General features: G+C 57.9%; 1 protein-coding gene and 2 long non-coding RNA genes across 3 annotated transcripts in view; 2 read left to right on the top strand and 1 right to left on the bottom strand.

Annotated features, from left to right (window-relative positions):
• Positions 1–665: 665 nt before the first annotated feature.
• LOC116738112 lies at positions 666–3014 on the bottom strand. Its single transcript, XR_004343722.1, has 2 exons — positions 2925–3014; positions 666–2726 (listed from the first exon to the last, which is right to left on the bottom strand). It is a non-coding gene; the product is annotated as an uncharacterized LOC116738112 (long non-coding RNA).
• Positions 3015–7376: 4362 nt separating this feature from the next.
• LOC118517831 lies at positions 7377–9199 on the top strand. Its single transcript, XR_004908370.1, has 3 exons — positions 7377–7464; positions 8900–8902; positions 9188–9199. It is a non-coding gene; the product is annotated as an uncharacterized LOC118517831 (long non-coding RNA).
• A 1073-nt stretch (positions 9200–10272) lies between these two features.
• Positions 10273–26772, top strand: part of LOC116738111 — a 34089-nt gene continuing 17589 nt past the window's right edge. Inside the window, exons 1-7 of the mRNA XM_036064288.1 lie at positions 10273–10512; positions 10594–10757; positions 11491–11595; positions 12327–12480; positions 15385–15461; positions 15688–15806; positions 19954–20447. Of these exons, the coding sequence (XP_035920181.1) occupies positions 10273–10512; positions 10594–10757; positions 11491–11595; positions 12327–12480; positions 15385–15461; positions 15688–15806; positions 19954–20447 (1353 nt within the window). The remainder of the gene's footprint in view (positions 10513–10593; positions 10758–11490; positions 11596–12326; positions 12481–15384; positions 15462–15687; positions 15807–19953; positions 20448–26772) is intronic.

Raw genomic sequence — 26772 nt, 5'->3', positions numbered from 1 at the left:
TGGAGAAGGGGTCTGTGCAGATGAATTTAGTTAAGGTCACGAGATGGGGAGGCTCTCCTGGATTATTATCAAAGCCCTAAATGTCATCACAACATCCTTACAGGAGAGAGAGGACACCACCCCTCCAGCTCTGAGGACACAAGGAGGGGCCCTCAGCCAAGCGACGTGCAGGGTGTGGCCCTGGATGCTTCTGGATCCTTTTCTCTGGGCCAGACACTGCTTCCTGGGATCAGAGCACCCCTCTCAGGGCTGGGCTCCCCCTCTCAGGACTAGACACATTTCCACCACGCCCTTGGGGCAAAGCAAAGATCCAGAGAGTCGAGCTGACATCCTGGGGGCACTGAGGAAGCCATGTCCTTCCCAACAGCAGGCAGGCATCTGTCACTGAGCCTCGCCTGGGCCCCTGCCCAGCTGGGGATGACGAAGAGCTCTGGGCCTGAACCACTGGCAGGCACGGGGCTTGTAACTGGTGCGGAGGGAGGTGCAGGTAAAAGTGTTTTGTCCGCCCTGGTGAAGCGACGAGAACCAGAGTGAGTGCTCCCCTAGACCAGGGGGCCCTGCATCACGTCCTGGAGCCTGTGCTCACGGAGCCGGCGACGCGGGCTGTGCTCCTGAGCGCCTAGCCTGGCGAGGGTGAGGGGCCAGCACTCCCGGGGAGACCGGAGTTGGGAAAGGACACGTGTATTTGGCAGAGGGGCCCTTCAAGGACTGCCTGAGGGAGGCTGGCACCAAGCGGCACCGTCCCCAGCCCCCACATGAACACAGAGGCCAGGAGAGCAGATGCAAGTTGTGATGTGACCCAAGAGAGACAGGTCTCGGACGGTTTGTCGCACCGAGAAGGGAGCTGGGGCAGCAGCCACCCCCCACCCCCCTCAGGCCAAGGCCCAGTGCAGTCTGCTCTGCTGGGGAGGGGTCTGACTGGTCTCTGCCGAGGGCAGAGCAGCAGCGAGCCTAATCTTTGCCCCCTCAGCAGCCCCCGGTCACTGCCAGCTCTTTGGGAGGGCCCAGCTGCAGAATGTCCTCGAAGCCCCAGTCCGAGCTCCTGGACACAGCGGAACATGGACCACCAGGACGAAACCACAGGGGCGCCCAGGACCCCTGAGCGCAGGGACGCAGGATGCAGCCAAAGCCCCTAACCACCCTCCACCCCACAGGGCTGCCCACCGGCAGCCAGGGAGGCTGGGACCCTTGCAGGTCTGGGGCGAGCAGGCTTCCTGTGGGCGACCCACGGACCAGGCACGGATGCACGCTTTCTCCTTCCGACTACGTCCTGCCGCTTCCTGAGGACAGCACCACGGACACGGCTGTGTGCGCGTGGAAGAGGGCACGTGTGCCTGCTCCGTCGTCAGATGTGTTCTTGCACACAAGAACACGTGTTTCACAGCGAGGAGGCTGCAGGAGAGGCTTCGGCACCTGCAGGCTCGTCTGTCCTCAGCACTTGGCCTGGCTGACTTATTTCTCCACCTTTCCTGGGGATCAAAGCCCTTAAAATCCACAAATCGTTTCTAAAGCTCAGAGTTGGAAGTTTCCAGAAATGCTTACCCGACACCACCATGGCTCCAAGAGGTGAGAGTCCCAGGGGTGAAGGGGAGGAGCTGGGGAGGAGGAAAGTTCCAGAAGGGGCTCCCCAAATATGTCCCCCTCACTCCCCCAAGACCACTCCTCAAAATTAGGAGGAGTATGGGCACCCTGGTCTCTGGGGCCCAGCACTGTGGCTGCTGTGACTGGTCATGGGCCAGGGACGGCCAGGGGCTCCCTCGTCAGGCTACAGCCCCACAGGAAAGCCCACCCTAACCCTGGGGCCTAGATGTCAGGCAGAGGGGCTACTCGGATGCCGGGAGAGCTGCCATCCCACGACGCTGTCTGCCGTGGCTCCAGAAGTGGCCTGGAGGACATGAGGGGAGAGGCCACTCTCCCAGACCCCGTGGTGGTCCCAGTGGGGAACCGATGGGCACTGGCCACCAGCCCAGGGTTCATGGACCAGGGTGGACCTCAAACTGCACCATCCACGCGGCCCCTGAACACGTGCATCTGGCCAGATGCCACCCAGCTCCGTCCCCTCCTTCTCGTCCCAGCGACCTCTACCAGCAGGGAGCAGGGGGGAGGTAGATGTGTGGAGGCCTGGGCCTCAGCACGCCCACCGCACAGTGGCATAGTCATAACAGTAATAACAACAGCCCCGCGGGGTGGGTGCTGAGGACCACGTGAAGACAGGCACCAGGCCGCAGCCTGCAGCCACAGCGAGCACTCAGCCCACGACCACGGGCCCCGCCCCAGCATCCTTCATCTGCTGTACAAATGTGCGCCCCACCCCCGCAAAGCTGCCAGGCCTCCTGGGCCACGGCCCTGCCCTCTCCGGCCCCAGGAGGGGACCTGGGACACTGGGGGCTCAGTGGTCGGCTGAGGGCATGTCCACACCCCTGCTCCCCCAAATGACAGCTGCTCCCGTGGCTCGGGTGGGGCAGGCGCCAGGTGCGGGTGTGGACTCGCCCACTCAGGGTATCGCAGCAGCTCACGCTGGGGACGACCAGCAGAATGCACTTGTTAGCACAGAATAGGCGTCACGTTTCCTTTCCTAGCAACGAAGCTTAGCCAGACGGCTCAGCAGGCGGACACCGCGGTGGGAGCCGTCCAGAGACCCGACATCCCCGGCCCGGATGGCTTCGTGGACGGGGCTTCAGACTTCCACAGACGCGGTCACTGCCACGCAGACCTGCTCCTGGACCCTGTAAGTGAATCATGCCCCAAAGAGCCCAAAAAGAGCAACGCAGGCCCGTTTTCATACTAACATGAAGGGCCCTCGAGGAGGGCAAATTCCGTCCAGCTCATTGAACTAAGACTTAAACCAGGATTAGGCCTCCCCTGGGCCTCCCCGTACCTGGGCCGCCCCGCACCTGGGCCTCCCCACACCTGCACTTCCTCACCTGCATGTGCCCCAGGTCCTGCTAGAACCAGGGGGAATTGAAACTGCATCCGAGGACAGCAGGTGCTCCGGCAGTGGCTGGTCACTGAGGCCCGTCACCACAATGGCACAATCCCAGGTGGCTCTAAGGTAGATGGGGCCACAGGCAGATGGCAAAGGGAGACAGCCAGAGAGGGGCCGGTGAGGCAGAGCCAGACGCCCTCGCGGGTCTGAGCACAACTCAGACCCCGAGTGCAAGGCTCAGCGGCAACAGGACTGACCCCTGTCCGCTCCAGCCTCCCCGGGTGGGAACCACCTGCTGGCCCCAGAGTGACCCCTCACAACGCCCCACCATGTGGCATGGGCGGCCGCCTAGTGCCCTGTTCTGGCAAGGAGCCTCCCCGGGCTCCGCCTCCGCCCTCGGATCAGCCCTGGGCATCCCAGGCTCCTCCCCCTCCAGCCCCGCAGCCCCCCTGGGAAGAAGGATTGGAGGCGGGTCTGTGTCACTGTGGTGATTACTGTATCGGGAGTAGCTGTGCTACCACAGCATTACAGCACCCATCCAAAACCCTGTCCCGGGGGGTCCCAGCTGTGGCCCTGCTCTCAGCGCAGCAGGGACGCCTTCCCCCGGGTTTTGAATGGGGCCACATCACCATGCATGTGGTGTCACCAGGGCAGTGCAGCCTGTAACCGAAACCCACCCGCAGCAGGCACAACGGAAGGAACGGGGCTTCCGGGACGCCGCGCCAGGACCCTGCCTGCTGATTCCATCAGACCCTGAAACCCCCCAGCGGAGGCCACCCCAAACCTCAGCCAGACCTGCCTGTCTGGGCCGGGACAGCACACGGGTTGCCCTGGTGAGCGGGCCCTGCCCCACCCTGTGGCCACTGGGCTACCCGGACACGTCACCCCACACCCCACATCACCCCAACCCCACGTCACCCCACAGCACCTGTTCCCCAAGCAGACTGGGGGCCTGCCCCGTGGGACCCGGGAAGGTGGGCAGGACTCCCCCCTTCAGGGACGGCTGTTTGAACCCGATTTGGGAAACGTTTCTTCTGGGAGGACGGATAGACCCACGTGCCCCTCGACCGGTCTGGCTGGTGCATCCATCCCATGCTCTGTGGTCCCCTTGGCCTCGTCCAAACCTGGCCTCACCAGGTGGCCCCCGCGACCCTGGAGACACGCTGCAGACACAGTATCCCCGAAGTGGACACTCTCCCCGTGGCCTGGGCCACAGATGTGGGCACACACCCCAAGAGTGTGTGAGACCCCGGGCCACCACCCACACCCCCTGTGCCCACGCCCGTGGAAGCTCAGTCTCCACCCGCCCCTGCAGCAGGTGTCCCTGGGGAGACAGGGCAGCCGGACCACGCCAGCTGCCCACCACGTGGGGCAGCTCTGGACACCTGTGCAGACACGCCCGGCTGGGCGCCTGGGGCTCTGGCAGGGAAGGGGCCCCTCCGCTGCGCTCGGGGGCTTTTTGACGGGGAACTTTCTACTGTGTTACTACGGTAGCTACTACGCCCACGGTGACAGACCCAGCAGCAAAAACCAGCCAGAGCGGCAGGCAGGGCCCTCCAGCCCGGCTCCTGAGGGCCAGAGCGGGACCCTAGGCCTCCTGAGCCACCGGCAGCCAGCTCGGCCCGAGGGCTCGTGTCCAGGTACAACATCCACCCGCAGCTGGGGGCTTCAAAGGGCTCTGAGTGGCCGCACAATCCGCACTGGCAGAAACGGACCTGCTCTCAACACCACGGCGGAACCGAGCAGGAAGGACAGAGTCTACCCTGGGCAAACTCCCAGTGGGCAGGACCCCCAGAGACCCTCGCGGGGCTGGCAGGAGTGGACACTGGAGCTAGGCCCACACTAGGCTGCGTAGGAGCTCACTGATGCTGGAGGCAGGACAGGCTCTCAGGGAGTGGGGCACCTCACAGCCCGTGCCGTCCTCAGGGACATGGGTCCTGATCCTGGACGGGCCAGCGGGGGCTCCTGGGGCCTGTGCCCCAGGAGACGGGCGGTGCGGGCTCTGGTCGTTGCCGGGAGGCTAGAAACCCACCCACAGTGAGTGCCCTCCAGGGAAAGCCCCTCCGAGCAGCCAGCCTAACCCAGCCCAGCCCAGGCCCTGCTAGGGGCCCAGAGCTGCGCTCCCCTCCGTACCTGCCAGGCTCCTGGGGAAGGACGCTGTCCAGGGCCTCACCCAGCTCCCCGCCACGCGGCCCCCTAGCTCCGGCCCTCTGCTGCACATCTTGGGCCTTCCTAAACACACTCTGCCCCTGCCCACGTCCAGGCTTCTGTTCCCAGCAGGGGCACCCCCACTGGGTGCACCTTCCTGGGAGACTGGCTGTAGGACAGCAGGGATTTTTTTTTTTTTAATTTTTTTTTTCAAGTTTTATTTATTTTTGGAACAGAGAGAGACAGAGCATGAACGGGGGAGGGGCAGAGAGAGAGGGAGACACAGAATCGGAAACAGGCTCCAGGCTCTGAGCCATCAGCCCAGAGCCCGACGCGGGGCTCGAACTCACGGACCGCGAGATCGTGACCTGGCTGAAGTCGGATGCTTAACCAACTGCGCCCCCCAGGCGCCCCAGGACAGCAGGGATTTTAACCGCGGGTGGGGCGGGGGGGAGGTTGGGGTAGGACCGCATCTACTGCATGACTTACAGCAGCGAAGCTCAGCCCGAATCTCCCGGATGGGCAGGCAAGGGCAAAGGGCAGTGGCGTGGGGGACTGTCCCCTCCACAGGGCCTGTCTGGAAGCCACTACCTTCCTCCCCCACTGCCCGCCCCATCCAGTGCCCCTCGGACGTGAGCCCGAGCCCCAGGTCCCTGCCAGCCCACCGCAGACTCCCACAAGCGGACAGCTCCTCACTGGCCAGCCCATGGCCCCCGATGCCGCTGTTCCCACCCTGGAGCAACTGTTTCGAGCCCCAGCAATGCGGCAGACCCACACCTCCATCTCCAGCCTGCCCCAGTGCCTCCCAGGCCTGGCATCCACGAACAAGGAGTCCACAGTCCTTGCATCCACCTTTACCAGCCCAGGCGTTCTGGGCACGTCCTCTCCCGTCCCAGCCCAGCCAGGGCTGCAGACTGCGGCCTCCAGGCACCCACCGTGGCAACGGGCATGCATCCTGGTCCCAGGGCAGATCCAAGCCTCCTCCACAGCCCTAATGGCCCCTGGGCCCTCCCCGTCCTGAGGAAGCTCCTCCCACCAGCCCCGCCTGCAGGGGCCAGGCCCTGGTTATTGTCATGGGGCATCAGACAGTGTCTATAACTACGGGTGGTACCACAGTGATGCCCCTCATAGCAGCAACCAGGCCCGGCACCACCTGCTGCCTGGGGGCCCACCCTCTGACCCCAGGCCTGGCAGCTCACCCTTGTCAGTCTGAGGCATTCACCTCTAGCCTCTGGCCCTGGAGGGATGGGCCCCTCACGCTGGGGTCTGTGCTTCAGGGGGTCTCCGGGGCTGACTGATTCTAAAGGAGGAGGCACATCCATAACCAGAGGGGCTGTGCTGGGCCTGGGGAGGAGGAAACCACAGGCTTGGGTGCACACAGGGGCAGAGGGACCAGGCCTGTGAGTCACAGAGCCCAGGCCCAGCAGCCGCCCTGCCTTCACCAGGACAGGGAGCACAGAGCCCTCAGGCTGGCACAGGTCAGCCCACGTCCATCCGTCGGTCCTCCCCTCCACAGAGGCTCCATCAGCACCCCCTCCACAGGCCACAGGGACCAGTCCTAGACGCCCAGCTCCTCACCACGGACTATAGATGAGCCACGCCAGGGTCAGGACCCAGGGGGACCCAGGGCCCCTTGACCAAGCCCCAGCTCCCAGCCCAGCCCACACTCAACCTCCCCGGGGGACCCGTGCAACTGGCCAGATGCCACCCAGCTCCGTCCCCTCCTTCTCGTCCCAGCGACCTCTACCAGCAGGGAGCAGGGGGGAGGTAGATGTGTGGAGGCCTGGGCCTCAGCACGCCCACCGCACAGTGGCATAGTCATAACAGTAATAACAACAGCCCCGCGGGGTGGGTGCTGAGGACCACGTGAAGACAGGCACCAGGCCGCAGCCTGCAGCCACAGCGAGCACTCAGCCCACGACCACGGGCCCCGCCCCAGCATCCTTCATCTGCTGTACAAATGTGCGCCCCACCCCCGCAAAGCTGCCAGGCCTCCTGGGCCACGGCCCTGCCCTCTCCGGCCCCAGGAGGGGACCTGGGACACTGGGGGCTCAGTGGTCGGCTGAGGGCATGTCCACACCCCTGCTCCCCCAAATGACAGCTGCTCCCGTGGCTCGGGTGGGGCAGGCGCCAGGTGCGGGTGTGGACTCGCCCACTCAGGGTATCGCAGCAGCTCACGCTGGGGACGACCAGCAGAATGCACTTGTTAGCACAGAATAGGCGTCACGTTTCCTTTCCTAGCAACGAAGCTTAGCCAGACGGCTCAGCAGGCGGACACCGCGGTGGGAGCCGTCCAGAGACCCGACATCCCCGGCCCGGATGGCTTCGTGGACGGGGCTTCAGACTTCCACAGACGCGGTCACTGCCACGCAGACCTGCTCCTGGACCCTGTAAGTGAATCATGCCCCAAAGAGCCCAAAAAGAGCAACGCAGGCCCGTTTTCATACTAACATGAAGGGCCCTCGAGGAGGGCAAATTCCGTCCAGCTCATTGAACTAAGACTTAAACCAGGATTAGGCCTCCCCTGGGCCTCCCCGTACCTGGGCCGCCCCGCACCTGGGCCTCCCCACACCTGCACTTCCTCACCTGCATGTGCCCCAGGTCCTGCTAGAACCAGGGGGAATTGAAACTGCATCCGAGGACAGCAGGTGCTCCGGCAGTGGCTGGTCACTGAGGCCCGTCACCACAATGGCACAATCCCAGGTGGCTCTAAGGTAGATGGGGCCACAGGCAGATGGCAAAGGGAGACAGCCAGAGAGGGGCCGGTGAGGCAGAGCCAGACGCCCTCGCGGGTCTGAGCACAACTCAGACCCCGAGTGCAAGGCTCAGCGGCAACAGGACTGACCCCTGTCCGCTCCAGCCTCCCCGGGTGGGAACCACCTGCTGGCCCCAGAGTGACCCCTCACAACGCCCCACCATGTGGCATGGGCGGCCGCCTAGTGCCCTGTTCTGGCAAGGAGCCTCCCCGGGCTCCGCCTCCGCCCTCGGATCAGCCCTGGGCATCCCAGGCTCCTCCCCCTCCAGCCCCGCAGCCCCCCTGGGAAGAAGGATTGGAGGCGGGTCTGTGTCACTGTGGTGATTACTGTATCGGGAGTAGCTGTGCTACCACAGCATTACAGCACCCATCCAAAACCCCGTCCCGGGGGGTCCCAGCTGTGGCCCTGCTCTCAGCGCAGCAGGGACGCCTTCCCCCGGGTTTTGAATGGGGCCACATCACCATGCATGTGGTGTCACCAGGGCAGTGCAGCCTGTAACCGAAACCCACCCGCAGCAGGCACAACGGAAGGAACGGGGCTTCCGGGACGCCGCGCCAGGACCCTGCCTGCTGATTCCATCAGACCCTGAAACCCCCCAGCGGAGGCCACCCCAAACCTCAGCCAGACCTGCCTGTCTGGGCCGGGACAGCACACGGGTTGCCCTGGTGAGCGGGCCCTGCCCCACCCTGTGGCCACTGGGCTACCCGGACACGTCACCCCACACCCCACATCACCCCAACCCCACGTCACCCCACAGCACCTGTTCCCCAAGCAGACTGGGGGCCTGCCCCGTGGGACCCGGGAAGGTGGGCAGGACTCCCCCCTTCAGGGACGGCTGTTTGAACCCGATTTGGGAAACGTTTCTTCTGGGAGGACGGATAGACCCACGTGCCCCTCGACCGGTCTGACTGGTCCATCCATCCCATGCTCTGTGGTCCCCTTGGCCTCGTCCAAACCTGGCCTCACCAGGAGGCCCCCAGCGACCCTGGAGACTCGCTGCAGACACAGTATCCCCGAAGTGGACACTCTCCCCGTGGCCTGGGCCACAGATGTGGGCACACACCCCAAGAGTGTGTGAGACCCCGGGCCACCACCCACACCCCCTGTGCCCACGCCCGTGGAAGCTCAGTCTCCACCCGCCCCTGCAGCAGGTGTCCCTGGGGAGACAGGGCAGCCGGACCCCGCCAGCTGTCCACCACGTGGGGCAGCTCTGGACACCTGTGCAGACATGCCCGGCTGGGCGCCTGGGGCTCTGGCAGGGAAGGGGCCCCTCCGCTGCGCTCGGGGGCTTTTTGACGGGGAACTTTCTACTGTGTTACTACGATAGTGACTATGCCCACGGTGACAGACCCAGCAGCAAAAACCAGCCAGAGCGGCAGGGCCCTCCAGCCCGGCTCCTGAGGGCCAGAGCGGGACCCTAGGCCTCCTGAGCCACCGGCAGCCAGCTCGGCCCGTGGGCTCGTGTCCAGGTACAACATCCACCCGCAGCTGGGGGCTTCAAAGGGCTCTGAGTGGCCGCACAATCCGCACTGGCAGAAACGGACCTGCTCTCAACACCACGGCGGAACCGAGCAGGAAGGACAGAGTCTACCCTGGGCAAACTCCCAGTGGGCAGGACCCCCAGAGACCCTCGCGGGGCTGGCAGGAGTGGACACTGGAGCTAGGCCCACACTAGGCTGCGTAGGAGCTCACTGATGCTGGAGGCAGGACAGGCTCTCAGGGAGTGGGGCACCTCACAGCCCGTGCCGTCCTCAGGGACATGGGTCCTGATCCTGGACGGGCCAGCGGGGGCTCCTGGGGCCTGTGCCCCAGGAGACGGGCGGTGCGGGCTCTGGTCGTTGCCGGGAGGCTAGAAACCCACCCACAGTGAGTGCCCTCCAGGGAAAGCCCCTCCGAGCAGCCAGCCTAGCCCAGCCCAGCCCAGGCCCTGCTAGGGGCCCAGAGCTGCGCTCCCCTCCGTACCCGCCAGGCTCCTGGGGAAGGACGCTGTCCAGGGCCTCACCCAGCTCCCCGCCACGCGGCCCCCGAGCTCCGGCCCTCTGCTGCACATCTTGGGCCTTCCTAAACACACTCTGCCCCTGCCCACGTCCAGGCTTCTGTTCCCAGCAGGGGCACCCCCACTGGGTGCACCTTCCTGGGAGACTGGCTGTAGGACAGCAGGGATTTTAACCGCGGGTGGGGCGGGGGGGAGGTTGGGGTAGGAGCGCATCTACTGCATGACTTACAGCAGCGAAGCTCAGCCCGAATCTCCCGGATGGGCAGGCAAGGCCAAAGGGCAGTGGCGTGGGGGACTGTCCCCTCCACAGGGCCTGTCTGGAAGCCACTACCTTCCTCCCCCACTGCCCGCCCCATCCAGTGCCCCTCGGACCTGAGCCCGAGCCCCGGGTCCCTGCCAGCCCACCGCAGACTCCCACAAGCGGACAGCTCCTCACTGGCCAGCCCATGGCCCCCGATGCCGCTGTTCCCACCCTGGAGCAACTGCTTCGAGCCCCAGCAATGCGGCAGACCCACACCTCCATCTCCAGCCTGCCCCAGTGCCTCCCAGGCCTGGCATCCACGAACAAGGATGCATCCACCTTTACCAGCCCAGGCGTTCTGGGCACGTCCTCTCCCGTCCCAGCCCAGCCAGGGCTGCAGACTGCGGCCTCCAGGCACCCACCGCGGCAACGGGCATGCATCCTGGTCCCAGGGCAGATCCAAGCCTCCTCCACAGCCCTAATGGCCCCTGGGCCCTCCCCGTCCTGAGGAAGCTCCTCCCACCAGCCCCGCCTGCAGGGGCCAGGCCCTGGTTATTGTCATGGGGCATCAGACAGTGTCTATAACTACGGGTGGTACCACAGTGATGCCCCTCATAGCAGCAACCAGGCCCGGCACCACCTGCTGCCTGGGGGCCCACCCTCTGACCCCAGGCCTGGCAGCTCACCCTTGTCAGTCTGAGGCATTCACCTCTAGCCTCTGGCCCTGGAGGCATGGGCCCCTCACGCTGGGGTCTGTGCTTCAGGGGGTCTCCGGGGCTGACTGATTCTAAAGGAGGAGGCACATCCATAACCAGAGGGGCTGTGCTGGGCCTGGGGAGGAGGAAACCACAGGCTTGGGTGCACACAGGGGCAGAGGGACCAGGCCTGTGAGTCACAGAGCCCAGGCCCAGCAGCCGCCCTGCCTTCACCAGGACAGGGAGCACAGAGCCCTCAGGCTGGCACAGGTCAGCCCACGTCCATCCGTCGGTCCTCCCCTCCACAGAGGCTCCATCAGCACCCCCTCCACAGGCCACAGGGACCAGTCCTAGATGCCCAGCTCCTCACCACGGACTATAGATGAGCCACACCAGGGTCAGGACCCAGGGGGACCCAGGGCCCCTCGACCAAGCCCCAGCTCCCAGCCCAGCCCACGCTCAACATCCCCGGGGGACACCTGCCTCAGCATGTCCCTCGGAGGCAGGCTGAGGGGCCGTGGCCTCGGCCAGGACAGGCTGAGCAGCTGTGAGCAGGGCCCGCCTCTGGGCCCCAGGGACAGGCCATATTGTCTGAGCCTCTGTCACTGTGGGTACCGGGGTACTACCTCCCACAGCAACATGGCTTATGCTCAAAACCAGCCTCCCTCCCTGGGCCCCACTGCTTCCTGCTAGGGGCTGGGCCCTGTCCCCTCATGCTGTCCCCCCAGTTGTCATCAGAGGCTGCAGACCTCAAGCCGGTGCTGTCCTGAGGCAGGGCTGGGGCACTGTGGTCTGGGCACCGGGGTCCAGCGCAAGCACCCTGGGAGGAAAGGGTATGGACAGCGCTGACCTCCAGAGCCGGCCCCTCTCCTCCCAGCCGCCCGGCCTCACTGCCTGGGAGGCTCCCCCTCTGAGAACAAGAGGATGGCGCGGGGTTTTTGCACACCCAGGAGGCCCTCCTGCACCCTGGGCTCGGGCCTGGGCACGTGGCTGGGGTACAGTCAGCTGGCAGGCCCTCTGCAGGGAGCCCTCCCCATGGCCCCCAGCCCTCACCTCCTCTCCCTGTTCCCTGAGCTCTCCCTCCTCTTCCCTCCACGTGCTGTGCTAAGACCCTTCCGGGGAGGGGAAGCCACAGAGGATGGGGAGCCGGGCTCCCCCACCATGATATCCAACAGCACTGTGACTACTGCAGAGCAGATACCAGACAGCGACTGGGGCGGGGGCAGCTCAGGCCCGGAACCTGACCGAGATCTGAGCTGACCCCCCTGCCGAGCGCCCTGTGAGCCCGGGGCCGAGCCCAGGGTGCTGGCCCGGCTCCCAAGTCCCGGTGCCCGTGACCCCGCACCTGCCAGGTGGAGGGCAGGTGTACAGGGCACTGCCAGTGCAGGGGAGTGGCTGAGGCTGCTGCAGGGGGAGCTGGGCTGAGGTGCCACACCCCTACCCCAGGGGGAACGGGAGGGAGGGGAGATTCTGTACGGGACCCTCTCAAGGTGTCACAACCCCCACAGTGGCCCAGGACAGACCCAAAAGCCCTTCCTTGAGCCCTCTGCCCCTCTGCCCTCAGGCACCCCGTTCTGGCTGACACTGACCAGCCGCATGCTGAGCAGCAGACCCCTCACAGACAGGACGGACCCAACATGCCCGGGGGCCCAGAGCCCAAGGAGCAGGAGGCCAGCCCACCAGACCCGGGCTCAGGCTGCAGCCCCGCTCCACGCAGGGTGGGCTGGGGGAGGCTGGCTTCTGCCTCAGAGCCCACCCACCCGTATGGGGCTCAACCAGACACCGGACTGGGCTGAACGTGCCCCAGAATCCTCACGCACTGGAACTCCAGACTCCAGAGCTCAGGGGGAGTGTCCAGCATGGAGAAGCCCCCCGCCCCCGCCATCCATGGGACAAGACCCAGGAGGGGGCTGAGCCCCCAGCGTCCGTCCATCAGACAAGACCCAGGAGGGGGCTGAGCCCCCAGCGTCCGTCCATCAGACAAGACCCAGGAGGGGGCTGAGCCCCCAGCGTCCGTCCATCAGACAAGACCCAGGAGGGGCCTGAGCCCCCAGCGTTCATCTATCAGACAAGACCCAGGAGGGGGCTGAGCCCCCAGCAGGCCAGGAGGTTTATGAGTCAGTCTGTGTCATGGTGGTATAGCGGAAGCTGGTCCCACAGTGACACCCTCCAGGCCGGAAACCCCTGCCCCCAAGTGGGTCCACCAGCAGAAGGGCCTGCCTCCCGGCCTGAGGTCTGCATCCTCCCACCCAGTTCAGGGGGTCAGTGATAGCCTGAGGAGGGTCCTGTTCCAGGAGACAGGCTGCCCAGTGCAGCCTCCCCATCTGGGGGTCCTTGGTGGATTTTGTGCAGGCCTGAGGCAGAGTGGGTAGTAGCGGGTGGGCTCACGGTGCCTCAGGCCATTCATAAAACCCACCCGCAGGCCCCGCCAGACAGAATACCTCCACCCAGCAGCCCATCCCTCCGTGCGGGGACCTCACGGCCAAGGAGGAGCCTGGAGTATTCTGAGCAGCCCGGGGTCACTGTGTCCGGTGGGAACTAGCACTGAGACGTTGGCTGTGGCCAAAACTGTCCCCATGGGCTCTGGGGGCGCAGCCTGGAGCTAGTGGTCCGACAGGGGAGCCCCGCCCCCAGCCAGGAGGTGTCCACGGGCTCCTGGGGTAACCGGATAGCCCTGGACACCCCTCAGCCTCCCCGCTTCCGGGTTAGGACAGGAGGCTGGGCCGGGCGGGGGGCCGGGGGGGGTTGGGCCCTGTCCTCACCCTCCAGAGCAGACCTTCAAGGCCTGTGTCCCTCAGGGAGACACAAGCATCTGCTTCTGCCACTGCTGCCCTGGGCAGGGGTCAGCAGGCATGACCCCTCACGTCGGTCATCCAGGCGCCACTGCTGGACAGAGTCCAGCCGGGCCTCAGGGCCCTTTAGGAATGCCCGGCTGGTGGCCAGCACATGGGGTGCCCGTCAGCCACCAGCCGCCAAGCAGGCAGCACCAGGAAGACCACCCAGAGGGACCCGTGCGCCCCTTCTGCCCATCGCCCCTGAGCCCAGTGCCCTCCCCTGTGGGGACGGTCATCCAGGCAGCATTCTCCCTGGGGCCCCCATGCTGCAGCCATTGGGTCCTCAAGAGCCCCTGTCCCAGCACTGAGGACTCGGCCACACGGGGCAGCCAGGGTCCCCCAGCCCACAACAGGACTCCCAAAAGCCCGAGCCCACCATGTGGAGCAAGGAAGAGGAGCTCTGCCTTCACTGGGGCCCTCCACCAGCCTGCACCCACCCACCTGTCACCTGTGAGCCAGTCTCCAGAGGGCCTGGAGCCCCCAGCTCAGAGGCCTCCCTTCCTGGGTGAAGGCTCATCCAGCTCAGGTCCCCACTGGCCAGCACCGGTCTTGGGGGCAGAGCCAGCCAGGCTCCAGGCACCCTGTTCCCGCGCAGCTCCCTGGGCTCAGCACCACATGTCCCAGGCAGGAAGCAGATAAGCTCCAGGGCAGCAAACCCCCTCCTGCCTTCCCTTCCTGTCCCACCCCATTCCTCCACACCCCTCCCCTCCCCTCCCTGCCCTCCCTGCACTCAGGCCTGGGAGGTTTTCAGGTACTTTACCTTAAAGCTGGGGTTTCCCTCCATGGATTTCCCTGCAGTTTCTCTCCTCTGGTCAACTCTATATTTCTTCCCTCGCTCCCAGCACCACAATACTGCACTCACTCACTCCCTCACTCATCAGCCCAGGGAACTTAGCCAGGCCCTGGGGTGTGACACAGCAGGCACACGCCGCCCTGAGGGTATACAGACGTTTGCACATGTACAGGTGACACTGAGAAGGGGAGGCACAGGGTGTGGCTTGGAGTGTGTGGGTCAGTCAGGGCCCCTTCCTGGAGGACCAGGCACTCTAGCTGCAGGTGGAGAGGAGAAGCGTCCAGGACTTTGGCAACGGGGACCGAGGGGCTAGCAAGGATGCCCTCTGGGAGGACAGGGGGCCTCAGATGGGGGAGCCTGAGTCATTCAGGAACGAGCTGGAGCCCAAGACAGAGCCGGGCTGCACTTCAGGAGCCCTGGTCCCAGGCGGTGATGCAGCGGGCAAAGGGGACACAGGGACCCAGATGTGCAAGGTCCAGGCACAGAGGAGCACGCCCCAGCCCTGGAGCCCCCAGCAGTATAGGACACCAACAAGTCAGTGCTCCTGTCCCCAGGCAGGGGACACAAGCCCCACTTCTCCAGGTCCCTAAGGTCAGCACCCTCAAGCTTCAGTGCACACGGACCCCCTACCCAGGAATCTTACTGATCTGCAGATCCAGATGCAACCATTCTGGGGAGGGTCCCAGGGAACCCCATGCAGCCCTGGATGAGGACACACTCCTGCCAGGGCGCACTGCTCGGCCAGCGGCCAGAAAGGAGGCCACACCATTCCCCACCTTCCAGAAGACGACGGTCCACAGATCTCCCTCCCCAGCCCCACAAGACTGATTACTGAGAAGGCCCTCACAGTGACCCCCACCTCCCAAACACTCTCCCCTCTGGTCCTCGAGCCCAGCAGCCTCAGGGTGACATGCACACTCACCCGCGGTCACCCTGCCCCCTCCTGGCCCACCCTTCCTGGGGTTGTTGCTGCTTTCCCCTACTCTCACCTGCAGGGACCCCTCAGGACCCTCCAGCTCACCGGCATGGCACCCGTGACCTCGACCCACAGCCATCCCCACGACCCAGCAAGGTGAGCCCAACTCTCCACAGCCAGGCCTGGACACACAGGGGTCATGACCCCAATGCTCCCTGGCGCCATTTTGAATTGGTGGCCACATGCTGAAGGGGGCTGCAGGCTGCTGGGCTTAGCTCTTACAGGCCCTCACCACACAGTCTGCCTGGGGCAGGCCACCCCAGCACCCAGCTGATATCCACTTTCCCCTCAACTTCCCGGCACCTCCCAGTCTCTTCTGCAGCCCAGTGGCCACAGGACCCACAGAGGCCAGTGAGATCTACTTGGGAAGAAGGAGGCTTCCAGACTATACTTTGCTGTTTGCTGCCTGCCTATCCTGGGATATAGATGCAAGGCCCAGAGGTGAGCGGCCCTTTGCTCACCTACTAAAGATAGTGGGCCAAAAATATAGATGAAATCTTGGCCCCCAGTGGTGTTGACAGATTCCTCTGTTCTCACACGGGAGGATTAAGCTGGTGCAGTGGGGTTTCTATTTTACGCATCCTGACTGATCCCCATGGAGGAGCTTCCCAGCCACCACCCCCACTGGGATTATGCTGTGGGTCCCATCCAGTCTCCCCAGTCTGAGGCTCCCTCCCTACCTGCTTGCCCAGCTGAGGTCATCTCCTATTTTGATCAGAATAAGAGAAAAGCCTGCCCCCCCCACCTGCCTGCATGTGTGTGGGTCCCCAAAGAGGCCACCTTCACAGGCAGCCAACAAGGACACAGTCACACCAAACAAAAGACGGCACCATGTTGGGACAGGTAGCACATAGGTGCACACATACCTGTCACCATCACACGAAAACAAGAATGGATGTTTATTTGAACTTACGGATTATATGGTGCTACTTTCTTTTCTGTTGCATGAATCTTGTTACTTAATCAAACAGGACTATTTGCAGTTAGGACTGACCAGTAGCAGGACCTTTATGCGGTGTGCGTGGAAACACCTAACTCTATTTTTAAAATATATCTCCTGTCTTCTGACGGTGATTCATTCCAACTCCTTTCTTCAACTCTCTAGAGCGTTTTTCACATTTTGTAGGTTAGATGCATAAATGCAAGATTTTGTAAAAGGAGAATGCAACTACAGTAGGGCTAATTCATTTTTTAATTTTTTTAATTTCTTTTTGAGAAAGAGACAGAGTGTGAGCAGGGGAGGGGCAGAGAGAGAGGGAGACACAGAATCCGGAGCAGGCTCCAGGCTCCAAGCTGTCGGCACAGAGCCCGATGTGGGGCTCAAACCTAAGAACCGTGAGATCATGACCTGAGCCGAAGTCAGACACTTAACAGACTGAGTCACCCAGACACCCCTACAATAAGGCTAATTAGACAGATGTTACCTACATTTAATAGCTACAATGAGGATATGTCTCTGTCCCACAATGCAGTAAGATGTTCTCACTCTGTTTCCTTGTTCCAGCATACTCCTGTGCAGAGCCAGAGGCCGGGGGACATCCTGTGTCCTCTGTGCACATTTACAGATTTAAATAAAAATGCTTTAAAAGACTCAAAAAAAAAAAAAAGAATAAATGGTTTGAAAGCATGAAGACCATTTAAGTCAGAGAAATCAAAGTCGGGTCCCAGGTAAGTTGGGTTTGGTTAATGGTTCCGGGATGCCCAAGCCCGTGAGCTGCAGACAAGTGACCCCCACCTTCCTCCCGCACATTCAGGCACGCTCCTGGCCTCTGAGGCGTCTGCAGTCTGGCCTCTCCTCCCTGGCCGGTGTCCGTTCGCTGCTCCCGCCCTCCCCCCAACTCCTGACCGAGGACCCGGGACGAGGGTCCTAGTCCTCCTGCATGCATCCCTCCACGTCCTCCGGTCCTCCGGCTCAAACACCATTTACACACTGATGGTCCTGGCCCTGGATGGACCAGATGCCCACACGCCACCTGGGCACTGGCACCTCCCTGGAGCTTGCCCCACCACTGCACACCCTCTGCTCCTTCTCCGTGGCCACCCATACTCACGGCTGCTCTGTCTCACTCCCCATGTCTAATCCACCCCAAACCCTGTAGGCTCCACTGTGAAGCCCTACACACTCAGAGGACACCACACAGCCCACTGTGCATGGCCTGCTTGGGGCCCATGGCCCGCCTGTGCACCCCATGCCTCCCGGTGCACCCCACCACCCTAAGTGGCAACAGCAGGCCTTCCAAGACCTTCTCTGGACCCTCCCCCACCCCATGCACCTGCTGGAAACCCTCCCAGAGCCCCCCCCCCGTCTCAGAGAAAACCCCACAGTCACTCACGAGGCCCACACTTGCTCTGAGGGGGGCCTTGTTGTGTGTGGGGGGGGGTCCCTCCACCCAGAAGCCTCCTCCCTGGAGTCAGTGTCACCCTGCGGGTCGTCTGCATGGAAACCTCAGAGGTCACACACCCCCAACGCCAGAGACCTGTGGAAGCCCGTCACCACACCTCACACATGCTCACACCTGGGGGTCCTGGGGGCTGCCCCTCACTGCAGTCCCACCAGTCCCGCCAGTTGCAGAAAGACGATAGGGAATCTTAAACCAACCAACAGGATTCAAAACAGTGTTCGAACAGTGTTCCAGAACATTATTAAACTTCTCAGGAAAAAAACAACCCAGAGCAGTCAATACAGTTACTGGGCTCAATAAAATACAGGAGATATTCAGCTTTAAGGCACTTCCTGAGTGCCCAGGAAGGCTCTACTTTGACCAAGGCCAGAACGACACGACCAGACTTCCCAGCAGGGGCTCCTTCTCTGCCCTGAGCACATGCCATACGTCTACTTCAGCGGCAAATAACCTGCAGGAAACATTGCAAACAGAAAGATAAGAGTAAGACCTCCCCACGTTCCCATAAGGTTGGAGACTGCAGCCTTGAACGTACTGGAAACAGGACATGAGTCGGTGACTTTCTGGAATGTTCTTTGTTCATGAAGATCTGTATCTCTTCATGTGAGAATCCCCCACACTAAAGGTTGCTTCCGGAGCAAGTGTGGGTCCCAGCAGCGGCTTCACTTGCGCTCTGGTAAAACTCTTCTTTCTTTTAGAAATTCTAAAAGGCAGGAGGGGCGCCTGGGTGGCTCAGGTAGTTAAGTGTCCGACTTCGGCTCAGGTCATGATCTTGAGGTTCATGAGTTCGAGCCCCGCGTCAGACTCTGTGCTGACAGCTCGGAGCCTGGAGCCTGCTTTGGATTCTGTGTCTCCCTCTCTCTCTGCCCCTCCCCTGCTCTCTCTCTCTCTCTCTCTCAAGATTAAACATTAGAAATTCTAAAAGATTTGTTCATTTTGCAATTGACAACTTCGAAATAAGCAAAAGGAGATCAGATCATTGACAAGAGGAGAACCAATCTGACCTGATTTCTCAAAAGAAAATGAAAGCTTATTTATGCCCATAAAACTCTGTTGGAGAGAAAATATGACTCAAGAATTTTATGACCCAAAACACGGGCATTCAAATATATTTTCCATGTGCGTGAACTTGGGGGACTAACCCCTTCAATTCTTCCTTACAGAGTAAATCCATATGTAAGACATTAATATTTAATTATAAAAAGTATAATGTTTTCGAGTCTATATTATACAAGCTGAATAATGAAAATCTTCATATGAATGTACACACATATACAACCAACATTCAATACAGATAATACAGACTATTGGAAATAAAATTATTTGAAATAATAAATTCAATTAAATTTCAATTTAATTGAAACTTTATCCAACCAATAGATAGTTGGAAGGTTTCATGCAAAAGACATACCCATTTTAAGTAAAAGAGCCTGCTTGCGGGGGGGGGAGGGGGGGGGGCGTGTGCATGTGCGGGAGCCATGAACACCGTACAACGAGCGTACAGTCGTCACTGTCAGGCAGAAGGAGCTGTGATGCCAACAGAGGAGCATAAATGAAATACTGAAAATATTGTTTAATTAACCAACCCCAAAGGCAGCAGTAAAGGGTGGAGAGAGGCACGAATGCGGCCAGGCCACCAGCGGGCGGGCAGGCGGGGAGCTGGGGGAGCAGCAGGTCCCCCTGGGGATGTTCGGGGGGGGGGGGGGCGGGGGGGGAGGGGGGCTGCACCTGCCGGGGCGGGGGTGGGGCCCGGAGCTGGTTGGACCGGAGGCCGGAGAGCCGGGCCAGGTACTGGATACAGGTCCCCTCTGGGGACGCAGAGCCGAGTGGAGAAGGAGGGGAAGCAGCTTGAGTCCCAGGAGCTCCTGGGCGTGGTAGAGGCTCGCAGTTCCCACCGCCTGTGACTTCCTCCTTCCGGGACCCCCCCCCCCCCCCCCCCTCCCCCCTCCCCCCCCCACACAGCCCTTGCCCCTCAGCTTCCCAGAATCGGCGGAGACACGCATGTAGAATCGTGGCGAGGGGAACGTCCATTTTTAGTGACCCTAGGGAGACTGAGGTAACGCGAATGCACAGGACGCAGGGAGGAGCCACGAGCCGCTGACACCTGCAGAGCCCACGTGACGGAGGCCACAGGACAGCCGAGAAGGCCCGGCGTTCTGCCCACGAACACCTCTCCCTGGTCCCAGCGCCTCGTGTGCCACGACCCGCGGGGGGCGGGGACCGCGGTCCGCAGGGCCCCTCGGTGCCCAGCGCGGGTCACCCCAGCCGCCCGCCCACCCCGTCCCCGTCCCCGTCCCCGGGCCGCGGAGCTCCCGAGGCTGCCCCGCCCCGGCGTCCGCCCCGTCCTCCCTCCGACGAGACGCTACAAAAAGAGCGCGTCCAGGGGGTCACTTCGGGAGACGACGAGTGCGAGTGTGAACTGGAACAGTATCGGCATTGGGAGAACAGCAGCGAGCCGCACCCGCACCGGAGGAGGAGTCCCCAGGGAAACCGGGCCACAGAAGGACACGTCCACCCGATCATCCGTCACCAGTGGAAAGCAATGAACGGAGCAGCGGGACTTGTGACGGGAAACACAACGCCCGCGACGGCCGTCAAGACGCACGGTCCAGCCTCGGGGACGAAGGAAGACGCTGTGCGCGTGGCGGTGACGCGCGGGGCCCCAAGGCCGCGCAGGCGCGTACGCGCACCGGAGGACGGGCGCACACGTGACCAGCGTCCTGCGGGACCCCCGCGACGCCGCGTGCCGGCCGTTGCACGCTGGGTCCCTCGTCTCAGGCGCGCGAGGCTCCCTGTCGGCCGCAGTTTGTGCCTGTGCCAGGATGGAGCGTATGAATTCCATCTTAAAATACATCTTCCCTCCTCTTCTTTCGTTAGTTAGCGTTGGAAAGAATCGACTTGGGCAGGATTCAAAAAGACGAACTCCTCAGAAAGGGGAGACACAGGCTCCTCCGCTTCTGACCCCACGGTCAGCGCCAGGCAGCCGTGAGCAGCACGACAGGTCACAGGGGAAGGCGGGAGCCTGTCTGTCCTTCCAGAATAAGGCCCCTGAAGACGTGGCATCAAGCTAAGTGTCCACCTCGGGCGGACACATAGAGAAGACGTGGAGTCCACACTGTGGACTGTGTCACTCAGCCACCCAAAGGAAATCCTGCTGTCGGCCCACACGGGTGGGCCTCGAGGGCATTATGGAGAGTGACACGAGCCACAGAAAGACGCTGTGTGATCTCACTTATGTACAGAAACTTAAAAAGCCGAACTCCTCGAAACAGAAGGTCAAAAGATGGCAACCAAGGGCTGGAGGTGGGGGAGCAGGGGAGACGTGGTTTGGGGTGTAAACTTACGACTAGTAGATGAAACAGTTCTGGAGGTCCGATGCACAGCCTAGGGAGTGCAGTCAGCGATACTGTATCGTAAACTTCCTACTTGCTGAGAGACCACATCCTAATTATTCCCAACACGAAAAAGAAATGATAATTATGTGACCCCCCATGGGGTGTTAGCTCTGCCATAACAATCATACGTGGACACCTTAAACTTACACAACGTTATATGTCAATTATGTCTCAGTTTTAGAAATAAAGTGCCTTATCGACAACAAGAAAAAGTCACACTACTGAAAAACAGTTTGAACATTCAAGAATCCAGTGAAGAGGTTTCTATAACCCCCACATGGCAAAATTGTTCGTGAAATACGTCAGCCACCAATAGATGCACGGAGAAGCTGGGGCCACAAAACCCGTGGAAAATACTAATGTGGTTAAAACATGAGGCTGAGACCCAAGCGGCTGGGGAGACTGAACAGAGAGGAGATGGGTTCTGTCCCGACAAAGCAGAAATTTCCCCCCCGGCAAAAGTGCCAGGTCAGGGCAGGTGACAGCCGCGGCTGCACGCGGAGAGCTAGGTGCCCAAGGACGTCAATGAGGTGGACCCAGGTGGGAGGGGTGGAGGCAGAGCTAGGCACACCGTTTAGTAGGAGAGCAGAGGTCCGAGGAGGACCCTGTGACCAGAGGCGGGAAGGAAGTGGGCATGACAAGGAGCCAGGGCTTTCACACCTCGCAGAGCGGAGGCCACACATTGCGGGACGTTGTCACAACAGAGCAACCACTGCATACTCAAAGAGCAGAGAAGGGCAGCTTGAAATGGAAAACTTCTTTTGGGAGTTGAAAAGCAGGAATCATGACATGAACAGCTAGGATAGGATGGAGACTAACATGTCTGTCCTCTCAGCAAGTGTGAGTGGTCTTACTGTGCCCACTGAGGGGAAGCACTTGTGGACAAGATGACAAACAAAACAAACAGCTCATGAGCATCACACAGAAAAGGAGAAGCAGAAACATTTGAGCCAAGGCAGCCATTTTCTCGTGACGAGATTTCAGTCTCCAATTCTACCAGACATTTAAAGAGGAGTTAATACCCATTCCTCTCAAACTGTTCCATAAAATTCAAGAGAAAGAAAAACTTCCAAACTCATTCTATGATGTCAGCATTACCCTAATAATAAAATGAAATGAAGACACCACCAAAAACGAGAACCACAGGCCAACATCTCTCGTGAACATGGATGCAAAAATCCTCACAAAATACTAGCAAACCAAATCCAACAGTATGTTTAAAAAGTCATGCACAATGTTTAAGTGGGATTTATTCCCAGAATGCAATGGTGGTTTAGTATTCACAAATCAATCAACGTGATACATCATATTAATAAGAGAAAGGATAAGAACCATCTGGTCCTCTCAACAGATGCAGAAAAAGCATTTGACAAAGTACAGCATCCATTCTTGATAAAAACCCTCAACAAAGTAGGGACTGAGGGAACATACCTCAACATCATAAAGGCCATATATGAAAATCTTACAGCTAATGTCATCCTCAATCGGGAAAAACAGAGCTTTTCCTCTATGGTCAGGAACAATACAGAAATGCCCACTCTCATCATTACTATTTAACATAGTGTGGGAATCTTTGCCCTCAGCAATCAGACAACTAAAAGAAATAAAGGGCATTCAAATTGGCAAGGAAGAAGCCAAACTTTCACGATTTGCAGACAATATGATGCTCTATGTAGAAAACCCAAAAGACTCCACCAAAAAATTGCTAGAATTAATACATGAATTCAGCAAAGTTTCAGAATATAAAATCAACATACAAAAATCTGTTGCATTTCTATACAGCAATAATGAAACAACAGAAAGAAAAATTAAGGAATCAATACCATTTACAATTGCACCAAAAATAATAAGATACCTAGGAACAAACCTAACCAAAGAGTTAAAAGATCTGTAGGCTGAAAACTATAAAACACTGATGAAAGAAATTAAAGATAACACAAAGAAATGGAAAGACTTTCCATGCTCATGGATCAAAAGAACATGTTAAAATGTCAATACTATCCAAAGCAATCTACACATTCGATGCATCCCAATCAAAATTGCACCAGCATTCTTCTCAAAACTAGAACAAACAATCCTAAAATTTGTATGGAACCACAAAAGACCCCAAATAACCAAAGTAATATTGAAGAAGAAAACCAAAGCAGGATGCATCACAATCCCAGACTTTAGCCTCTACTACAAAGCTGTAATCATCAAGACAGTATGTTATTGGCACAAAAACAGAAACATGGAATAGAATAGAGACCAATGGAATAGAATAGAGACTCTATTCTATAGAGACAAATAGAGACAAATGTATGGCCAACTAATCTTTGACAAAGCAGGAAAGAATATCCAATGGAAAAAAGACAGTCTCTTTAACAAATGGTGCTGGGAGAACTGGACAGCAACATGCAGAAGAATGAAACTAGACCACTTTCTTACACCATACACAAAAGTAAACTCAAAATGGATGAAGGACCTGAATGTGAGTCAGGAAACCATCAAAACCCTAGGGGAGAAAGCAGGAAAAAACCTCTTTGATCTCAGCCATAGCAATTTCTTATTCCAAAAGCAAGGAAATTAAAAAGCAAAAATGAACTATTGAGACCTGCAATTTCTTACATCTCCAAAAGCAAGGAAATTAAAAGCAAAAATGAACTATTGAGACCTCATCAAGATAAAAAGCCTTTGTGCTGCAAAGGAAACAATCAACAAATTAAAAGGCAACCAACGGAATGGGAAAAGATACTTGCAAATGACATATAGGATAAAAGGTTAGTATCCAAAATTTATAAAGAACTCACCAAACTCCACACCTGAAAAGCAAATAATCCAGTGAAGAAATGGGCAGAAGACATGAATAGACACTTCTCCAAAGAAGACATCCAGATGGCCAACAGACACATGAAAAGATGTTCAACATCACTCCTCATCAGGGAAATACAAATCAAAACCACACTGAGATATCACCTCACACCGGTCAGAGTGGCTAAAATAAACAAATCAGGAGACTATAGATGCTGGCGAGGATGTGGAGAAATGGGAACCATCTTGCACTGTTGGTGGGAATGCAAACTGGTGCAGCTTCTCTGGGAAACAGTGTGGAGGTTCCTCAAAAAATCAAAAATAGGGGCGCCTGGGTGGCGCAGTCGGTTAAGCGTCCGACTTCAGCCAGGTCACGATCTTGCGGTCCGTGAGTTCGAGCCCCGCGTCAGGCTCTGGGCTGATGGCTCAGAGCCTGGAGCCTGTTTCCGATTCTGTGTCTCCCTCTCTCTCTGCCCCTCCCCTGTTCATGCTCTGTCTCTCTCTGTCCCAAAAAAATAAATAAACGTTGAAAAAAAATCAAAAATAGAATTACCCTATGACCCAGCAATAGCACTGCTAGGAATTTACCCAAGGGATACAGGAGTGCTGATGCATAGGCGCACATGTACCCCAATGTTTATAGCAGCACTTTCAACAATAGACAAATTATGGAAAGAGCCTAAATGTCCATCAATTGACAAATAGATAAATAAGATGTGGTTTATATATACAATGGAATACTAGTTGGCAATGAGAAAGAATGAAATATGGCCATTTGCATCACCGTGGATGGAACTGGAGAGTGTTATGCTAAGTGAAATAAGTCAGGCAGAGAAAGACAGATACCATATGTTTTCACTCATATGTGAATCTTGAGAAACTTAACAGAAGACCATGGGGGAGGGGAAGGGGAAAAGAAAGTTACAGAGAGATTGGGAGGCAAATGATAAGAGAGTTTCAAATGCTGAGAACAAACTGAGGGTGAATGTGGGGTGGGGGAGAGGGTAAAGTGAGTGATAGGCATTGAAGGGGGGCACTTGTTGGGATGAGCACTGGGTGTTGTATGGAAACCAATTTGACAATAAATTATATTAAAAGAAAGCATCAGCATTCTTCACAGAGCTGGAACAAATAATTCTAAAATATGTATGGAACAACAAAAGATGGCAAATATGCACAGCAATCTTGAAAAAGAAAAGACAAGCTGGAAACACTATGATTCCAGACTTCAAGCTGCATTACAAAGCTGTAAGCATCAAGATGGTGCAGGGGCGCCTGGGTGGCGCAGTCGGTTAAGCGTCCGACTTCAGCCAGGTCACGATCTCGCGGTCCGTGAGTTCGAGCCCCGCGTCGGGCTCTGGGCTGATGGCTCAGAGCCTGGAGCCTGTTTCCGATTCTGTGTCTCCCTCTCTCTCTGCCCCTCCCCCGTTCATGCTCTGTCTCTCTCTGTCCCAAAAATAAATTTAAAAAGTTAAAAAAAAAAAAGTTTAAAGATGGTGTGGTGCTGGCACAAAAACAGACAGATCAATGGAACAGAATACAAAGCCCAGAAATGGATCCACAGCTATATGGTCAACAAATCTTCAACAAAGCAAGCAAGAATATCCAATAGGAAAAAGACAGTCCCTTCAACAAATGGCGTTGGGAATACTGGACAGCAACACGCAGAAGATTGAAACTGGACCACTTTCTTACAGCATACACAAAAATAAACTCAAAATGGATGAAAGACTTAAATGTAATACAGGAAAACATCAAAATCCTACAAGAGAAAACAGGCAGCAACATTTTTGACCTTGATCACAGTGACTTCTTACTAGACATGTCTCCAGAGGCAAGGGAAACAAAAGCAAAAATGAACTATTGGGACCTCATCAAGATAAAAAGCTTCTTCACAGTGAAGGAAATGATCAACAAAACTAAAAGACAACTGACAGAATGGGAGAAGATATTTGAAAATGACATATCTCATAAAGGGTTAGTATCAAAAATCTATAAAAAACTTAACCTCAACACCCCAAAAAAACCCAAATAATCCAATATAAAAATGGGGAGAACACATGAACAGACATTTCTCCAAAGACCTACAGGTAGCCAACAGACACATGAAAAGATGCTCAACATCAGTCGTCATCATGGAAATACAAATTAAAATCATGATGAGGTACCACCTCACCTCACACCTGTCAGAATGGCTAAAATTAACAACTCAGGAAACAGCAAGTGTTGTCAAGGATGTGGAGAAACAGGAACCTTCTTCCACTGTCAGTGGGAATGCAAACCGGTGCAGCCACTCTGGAGAACAGTATGGACATTCCTCAAAACGTTAAAAATAGAACTACCCTATGATCCAGGAATTGCACTACTGGGTATTTACCCACAGGATACAAAAATACTAATTTAAAGGGGCACATGCACCCCAATGTTTATAGCAGCACTATCAACAATAACCAAATTATGGAAAGAGCTCAAATGTCCACCAACTGATGAACAGATAAAGATGTGGTATATGTATACAATGGAATACTACTCAGTGATGAAAAAGAATGGAGCCTTGCCATTTGCAAGGATGTGGATGGAGCTAGAATGAATTATACTAAGCTAAATAAGTCAATCAAAGAAAGACAAATATATGATTTCACTCATATATGAATTTAAGAAACAAAACATAGGAACAAAGAAAAAGAGACAAGCCAAAAAACAGACTCTTAGGGCCCTTTGGTGGCTTTGTCACTTGAGCATCTGACTCTTGATTTTGGCTCAGGTCAAGATCCCAGTGTCCTGGGATCAAGCCCCACATCCATGCACAGCATGGAGCCT

Source organism: Lynx canadensis, chromosome B3 (assembly GCF_007474595.2).
Source record: "Lynx canadensis isolate LIC74 chromosome B3, mLynCan4.pri.v2, whole genome shotgun sequence".
Taxonomy (NCBI): Eukaryota; Metazoa; Chordata; class Mammalia; order Carnivora; family Felidae; genus Lynx; species Lynx canadensis.
The sequence above is the reverse complement of the archived record's forward strand: the minus strand, read 5'-3'. Positions and strand labels throughout refer to the sequence as shown.